Raw genomic sequence first — 7,813 nt, forward strand, 5'->3', positions numbered from 1 at the left:
AAGCTTGAAGTGGTGGTGGTGGTGGTGGTGGTGGTGATGCTGGCTTGGATGAACAGTAGTAACAATAATATCCTTCATTGTATTATATATGGTGTAAGGTCTTGCGGTTTGCATTGATCTTGAGGCTTATTTCAGTTAGTCAGCTAGCCAAGCCTCCCCTCGCAGCAGTCATCTGCAAACACAACGTATATGATGCGCTGTTGAATTGTCGTCCTTGTATTCCTTCCAGTGTAATTATGGTGTTGATTTAATGTTATCTGTTGATGTTTACTTAGTTCATTGAACATGGTTTTAAGAAGCAAAATACAGTCGCCTTGGTACAGCCAGCTCGCTCACTTTTATACAGCGTAATGCACCAGATGTTCCTGAACACACATTAACCTCGTCTCCGCAGAGCAAATTTTGTTGTTTTCTTGGTGAGAGAGAGAGAGAGCAAACTGTGCACGGGGAGGGAGCCAGGGAGCTACAGGGAACCAGGACGCCGCTGTGTTGTTATGCCAAAACACTCAGCTGCGGCTTGTCATACCCAGTACGTCTTTACACTTTAAAAAGCTTGTCAGGGCGGCAATGTCCACTTGCTTACTTGGTAATGTGTCTCTGAGTCGCTGAATGTTGGCCAGGCAGCTGTTGTGTTCGTGGGACAGGTAAAATAAGCACAACAGCGGCTGGAACTCACCTCAGTCACAGATTCGTGCTTAAACTGTTTTGGCGCCGCCAAAAGACCATCTCAATATGCAGATTTTATTTCTAACTTATGAAAACAAATAATGTTTAGGGGATTTTATGCATTCATATTTTGTGGAAATATACTAGAAGAGGAAAAGTCTCACTAACCTTGAGTTTTATCAATTAAGGAGCAAAATAAGTGTTTTTGCCCGAAAATTTAGATGGTATGAAAAGCATACCATGTTTACAATCTTCACTATTGTCTCATTGTCTAGGTTATTACCTAGACAGACATGTAAAAATACTCTTAACTATTTTAGTATTTCGTTAGATGGTAACAGATATCCAAAAAAGAGATAAGATACCCAGTAACTCTTGTGAAATATGACACGATGAATGACAGTCTTCACTACATTATGACTTTTATGCTACGAGAGAGAGAAATGCTTTTGATGCCACCTTGTCTATAAGAGCAGGGTGAATGAGTGGAAGCCCCAATAAATTATTATCCTTTATGATATTACCTTATCCTTTGCTGTGTGTGTTATTCTTCGTCTATAAGAGCAGGGTGAATGAGTGGAAGCCCCAATAAATTATTATCCTTTATGATATTACCTTATCCTTTGCTGTGTGTGTTATTCTTTGTCTATAAGAGCAGGGTGAATGAGTGGAAGCCCCAATAAATTGTTATCCTTTATGATATTACCTTAACCTTTGCTGTGTGTGTTATTCTGCTCTTACCTTATTTCCACCCAATCCATAAATTTGTCTAAAGCTCCCCAATGACTCAGTACTAACAACCTGATTGCTGAGTCTATTCCATTCTATCCTGTCTTTCTTAAATCTATCCTCAAGCTTGAATCCATTTTTACTTCTTGTCCTTCCCTGTTTACTGCCTCAGAGAATTTTGCTTATATCACCCTTGTTGCATCTCATATCACTTGAAGAAATGGATTAGACCTCCTTTTAATCTAATTCTGCCTTTATCAAGCACAAACCAATTATTTATTGCCCTACCTGGAGAATTTTGCTTATATCACTCTTATTATGTCCCCTATACCACTTTCCAAGACCATCAGACCCCTCTTAACCTCTACCTTTTATTAAGTTTAAACCAATTATTTATTTTCCTAAATATAATTACTGACCCTGAAAATTGTGTTTCCCTTTGTGTCATTGCATTATCTCGCTCCATTTCTTCTCCAGAGTGTGTATGACAGCCTGTGTGGTGACATGGTGGTGTCTGTGGCTGACTGTGGCAGGCATGGAGGTCTGGGGAGGAGGAGAGGATGGGGAAAGAGGAGGAAGAGAGGAGAGGTCCCTTCAGCAAATCCCCTTAGGAACCTCAGGATTTCCCTTACCTGTGGATATTGACCCCATTCCTTCAGGTAAGTGAGTAATGGGTGGTGATGGTGGTGTAAATTATCAGAGAGCTATCATAAATACTATCACTGAGTTTATGTAATGTTGCTTCACTAGTCTTATTAATGGTGACACTTCACACAGGCCCCAGAGAACAGATCAACCAAGTGACATCCTTCATTGATGGGTCGGTGATCTACGGGTCCAGCAAGGAGGAGAGTGACGAGCTGCGTGCCTTCTCTGGCGGCCTCCTCAAGGTGCAGCGCGGCCCGGCAAACACCCAGATCCTCATGGCCGACACCAACCAGATTGACTGCAAGACCTCAGGAAGATTCAAGTATGTGTTTGTGTGATAGATGAGTGCATTAGTTAGTGAAAGGGTTATTCAGAGCCTTAGACTGATGTATTTTGAGGTGAACATGACACAAAAACAGCAGAAATTTCCCATAATTAACAACAGAAAGCCAAGCAAACAATAAAACAACAGAGAAAATGATAAAAACACCACAGTTTTGTCTACCACGCCTCACCACTGACAGTCTCTCCACCACCAGAGCCAGGTCACGCAAGACTCGGGCAGCAGACGGCCAGCTCAAAGACATCGAGTCAGGTTCCCCAAACAACGTACTGGATTTGATGGAGGTTCTGCCTAACACTGACGTCAGCGATATCACGGAAATTCCTAGCGTGTTTGAGCGTGACGACCAGACACTGCCCTGCGACCACACTTTGCGTTTCCGCACAGCTACAGGGTGGTGCAATAATCTTAACTTCCCGTCCTTCGGCAAGTCGTTCAGGGCAAAAAGTCGACTCCTACGTCCTTCTTATGAAAACGGTGAGTGTCTGTCTGTCTGTATGTCTGTGTATGTGTGTATATATATGTGTGTGTGCATGTGTGTGTGTTGGTATTTGGGATAGGTCAAGAAATTAAGTGTTTAAGTTTGATGAAATAAGGGATAAAGTCAAGAGTAGATCAGATAGATGTCTATGTGTCTGTATTAGTGTTAGGGATAGAACATAAATAATGTGTTCAGGCTTTATAAAGTTAAGAATCAGAGAGAAGTCATTTCAGTCAGCTAGAGGTCCCAAAGTGATATAGAGAGCATGACAAGGATGACATAAGCAAAATTCTCAGGGTCAGTAATCAGGACAGGACAAGAAATAAAGAACTGAAGCTTGATAAAGTTAGGAAAGAGTATAAATAAATATGTTTGTAAATGAGTCTGTGGTGCCTTGTCTGTGCTGGCCTGTGTGGGAATGCTAGCCTTGTATGTAGACAGAGAGACAGACAGATAGATATATTACTATTATTATTGTGTGTGTGAGTGTGTGGTGCCTTGTCTGGGCTGGCTTCTGTGGGATTGCTAGCCTTGTATGTAGATAGACAGACAGACAGATAGATATATTACTGTTATTATTGTGTGTGTGAGTGTGTGGTGCCTTGTCTGTGCTTTGTATAGGACTGCCAGTGTCACAGATAGATATATAAACTTAATTCTCACTGAAGTACCCCCATACTTTATCTTCTATAGGACTGCTAACCTGACAGATAGATAGATTAACAAACCAATTTCCTTACAGTACAATCAAGTACCCCCAAACCTTGCCTTCTGTGGGACTGCCAGCCTGACAGATAGATAAACAAATGAATTTCTTTACAATACACTCAAATACCCCTAAACCTTCTCTTGTCATCCCCAGGTCTGTCTAAACCTCGCGTCACTTCAGTCACCGGCAAGCCTCTCCCTTCCCCTCGGCTCATTTCCACCAACATGCACAACGACGTGTCTGCACCGCATGTCCGCTATACCCTAATGGTCATGCAGTGGGGCCAGTTTATTGACCATGATATTATTTTCACCCCCATCAACAAAGGTAGGTGTGTGTGTGTGTGTGTGTGTGTGTGTGTGTGTGTGTGTGTGTGTGTGTGTGTGTGTGTGTGTGTGTGTGTGTGTGTGTTTACATAGTTGTAGCTTCCAAGGTCTGATAAACTATTGATTTGTTGTCTCCTGATCTTTATATGTCTAGTTTTCTTTAATTTCTGCATACTTGTCACTAAAACTATATATTTTCTTAGTCTGTTCCTAACCTAATCTATCTTTGTTGTTTATCATTATCTGTTTTTTTCCATTAGTTATCAAATCTCCTGTTTCTCTTTCTCATTCTAGTGTTAACAGGTATATGTTTTCTAATATTAACTTAACTGTGTATGTGTTGATAAAAAAAAAAGTACTTATTCTCTCTTTACTTCATGTCTGTAAATACACTGACTCCTGGCCCAGCATCTCTTCACCTCACCCACTAAACACATTCACTTCTCTCTCTTCCAGGTTTCCAAGACTCGATTCTGGATTGCCGCAGATGTGACTCTCCCCAGACAGTCCACCCTGAGTGTTTCCCCATAGCCATTCCTCAGAACGATCCATTTTTCCCTCCTGTCAATATATCATCTGGCCAGCCATTCTGCATCCCCCTGACCCGCTCCATGCCAGGCCAGCTGACTCTAGGTGTGTGTGTGTGTGTGTGTGTGTGTGTGTGTGTGTGTGTGTGTGTGTGTGTGTGTGTGTGTGTGTGAGAGAGAGAGAGAGAGGATATGAAGGTATGCTGTGTGTGTCTATTTTCTCTTGTGGGATGTGACAGAGAGAGAGAGACAGATAGAGAGAGTGAGATAGTTTGTCTTTGCTTCTCCATGTAGGTGTGAGGGAGACAAAGAGAGACACATAGAGTGTGAGATAATGTGTCTGTGTGTTTGTCTGTGTGTTTAGTCTCTATCATCTAAACTTAACACAGCAAGGCCAATAAAATGATAAAAGAAGAAAATCAACACTACCAATAACACTTTCATCACCTAAACATATTATTACTATTGCTTAAACATAATTCCTTCAACCAGGCTCCCAAGAGTGAAAGAATTACCATTGCTATTATCATTATCACCATCGTAACACAAGTAATTTGTTGACCAGGCTACCGGGAGCAAATGAACCAAGTGACTGCCTTCATCGACGCCTCTCACACCTATGGCTCGGACAAGTGTGAGCAGCAGCAACTGAGGACCAAGTCAGTAAGTGTGCAGCACCGGGGAAAACCAGCATGAGGCTTCTATATCTGTCATCCACATCTATATACTAGTCTGATCTTGTTTTAAAATCTCCCTATTGACTGGGTGCTAACAACCTGAAAAGTAGTAGTAGTAGTAGTAGCATCTCACAGTGCTAGGCTGGCCACTGACACCCATACACACACACACACACACACACACACACACACACACACCTATTGGTTCTGAAAAGAGGGAGAAAGAGAGATGCAGAATAATGTACTACTACTGCTACTGCACTACCCCTGCAGGACGGCATGCTACGAGGCACACCCAACCCCCTGCGAGGCAAAGACCTGCTGCCCACTGAGAATGAGAACCACGAGTGTCAGGCTCCCTCTGGCCGGTGCTTCACTGGAGGTTAGTGTTTGGCTGAGGTTAGCTTAGGTAAGGTTAGGTAAGGTTACTGTTTGCATTGCTTACTAGATGATGTCACTGTCTACATATGACTGAGTGTGAGAGAGAGAGAGAGAGAGAGAGAGAGAGAGAGAGAGAGAGAGAGAGAGAGAGAGAGAGAGAGAGAGAGAGAGAGAGAGAGAGAGAGAGAGAGAGAGAGAGAGAGAGAGAGAGTCTTTAAAGAGTCATTTATGTGTATGTGATTGACTGAATGGGTGAATGAGAGAGAGGAAGAGAAACAGAGACCTTTCAAAGAGTATGTTTTTTGTTTGTCTGTGTGTGTGTGTGTGTGTGTGTGTGTGTGTGTGTGTGTGTGTGTGTGTGTGTGTGTGTGTGTGTGTGTGTGTGTGTGTGTATTTACCTAGTTGTATTTACCTAGTTGTATAATACAGGGTCCGAGCCAAAGCTCAATTAGTCCTGTCTCCATACCCGAATTTGTCCAATTTCTCTTTAAACATGTGCACACTCTTTGCCGCAACTACCTCTTCTTTTAAGTTATTCCATATTTCAACCATTCGATGCGGAAAGCTGTATTTCTTAATATCTCCCAAACAATGACTCTTCTTTAATTTCTTCATATGTCCCCAGTACGTCTATCTCCTTCCTCCACTTTTACAACTAGGTCATCTCTGTCTATCTTCTCCATGCCATTTACTAATTTTGAACATTGTTATCAGGTCTCCTCTCTTTCCCTTCTTTCTTGCAGTGTGTGTGTGTGTGTGTGTGTGTGTGTGTGTGTGTGTGTGTGTGTGTGTGTGTGTGTGTGTGTGTGTGTGTGTATGACTGAGTGAATAAGAGGAAAACAGAGAGAAAGCCTGAAAACATCCACTTGTCTGTTTCCTCCCACCCACAGGAGACACCCGGGCCTCAGAGCAGCCTGGCTTGGCTGCGCTACACACTCTGATGATGCGTGAACACAACAGAGTGGCCGGGGAACTGAAGCGCCTCAACAAACACTGGAATGATGAGCAGCTCTTCCAAAATGCCCGGCGTATCGTGACGGCCATCAACCAGCATGTCACGTACAATGAGTGGCTGCCAAGGGTGCTGGGGTGGAACGCTGTTAATCTGTATGAGCTTAACTTGCTGCCTGAGGGCTATTCTGAAGGTAGGTTAATGTGTGTGTGTGTGTGTGTGTGTGTGTGTGTGTGTGTGTGTGTGTGTGTGCAACATTTCCCTCTAACACACTGCACTCCTAATGACTATCTCTCTCTCTCTCTCTCTCTCTCTCTCTCTCTCTCTCTCTCTCTCTCTCTCTCTCTCTCTCTCTCTCAGATTACGATGCATACTGCAACCCAACAGTGCTCAATGAATTTGGCATAGCCTTCCGCTTTGGCCACTCTCTACTCAAGCCTTCCCTGGAGCGCATGGACGGAATATTTGCCAAGCGCAACCCTCCTGTCAAGCTGAGCGAACACTTCTTCAACCCAGACCTACTCTACCAGCCTGGGATGCTTGATGAGATCATCCGCGGCCTGACTACTGTGTCCATGGAGACACTGGACCAGTTCTTGACAGATGAGGTGACCAACCATCTCTTTGAAGACAAGCGGCAGCCATTCTCTGGCCTGGACCTGGCTGCCCTCAACATCCAGCGAGGCAGAGACCATGGACTGCAGCCTTACAATGAGTACAGGGCCCTCTGTAACCTGACCAGGGCGAGGTCGTTTGATGACCTGCACAGGGAGATAGCGAGGCCGGTGATCGAGCGAATGAAACGGACGTACGCACACGTGGATGACATAGATCTGTTCACTGGTGGATTGATTGAGACGCCGCTGCACGGTGGACTGGTCGGTCCCACGTTCGGCTGCATCCTCGGCATTCAGTTCAGGAACCTCCGCTGCTGTGACCGGTTCTGGTATGAGAATGCTGACCCACTTGTGCGCTTCACCGACCCTCAGCTCACTGAAATAAGAAAGGTGGGTCTTCCTTGGTGGTGGTGGTGGTGGTGGTAGTAACAGTAGCAGTAGTCTATCCATCTGTGAGTAATGAGTGGTGGTGGTGGTAGCAGTAGTAGTAATAGTATCTCTGTTGGTGTTAAGTAGTGGTGGTAGTAATAGTAATAATAGTAGCAGTAGTATCTCTGTCTGTGGGTGGTGAGCAGCAGTAGTAGTAATAGCAATAGTTCATTTCTCTTTATATACCAGGCTGGCAATCCCACACAAGCCACACACACACACACACACACACACACACACACACACACACACACACACACACACACACACACACACACACACACACAAACACACACATTCTTATCCCAGTCAGCCATAGGATAGAAAG

The 7,813-nt window shown here is 44.0% G+C and overlaps 1 protein-coding gene and 1 pseudogene across 1 annotated transcript; one reads left to right on the forward strand and one right to left on the reverse strand.

The window, feature by feature from the left end:
* The window catches only part of LOC135098654 (dnaJ homolog subfamily C member 2-like), a 23,652-nt pseudogene extending 23,578 nt beyond the window's left edge, over window positions 1–74 (reverse strand).
* Window positions 75–411: 337 nt separating this feature from the next.
* Window positions 412–7,497, forward strand: LOC135098655 (peroxidasin-like). Its single transcript, XM_064001007.1, has 10 exons — window positions 412–529; window positions 1,873–2,054; window positions 2,173–2,365; window positions 2,583–2,863; window positions 3,730–3,903; window positions 4,359–4,535; window positions 4,995–5,092; window positions 5,380–5,488; window positions 6,378–6,632; window positions 6,800–7,497. Exons 1-10 carry the CDS (start codon window positions 495–497, stop codon window positions 7,480–7,482), a joined length of 2,187 nt encoding a protein of 728 aa, XP_063857077.1. The 5' UTR covers window positions 412–494; the 3' UTR covers window positions 7,483–7,497.
* The last annotated feature ends 316 nt before the right edge of the window (window positions 7,498–7,813 follow it).

Source organism: Scylla paramamosain, unplaced genomic scaffold, assembly GCF_035594125.1.
Source record: "Scylla paramamosain isolate STU-SP2022 unplaced genomic scaffold, ASM3559412v1 Contig72, whole genome shotgun sequence".
In the NCBI taxonomy this organism is placed as follows: Eukaryota; Metazoa; Arthropoda; class Malacostraca; order Decapoda; family Portunidae; genus Scylla; species Scylla paramamosain.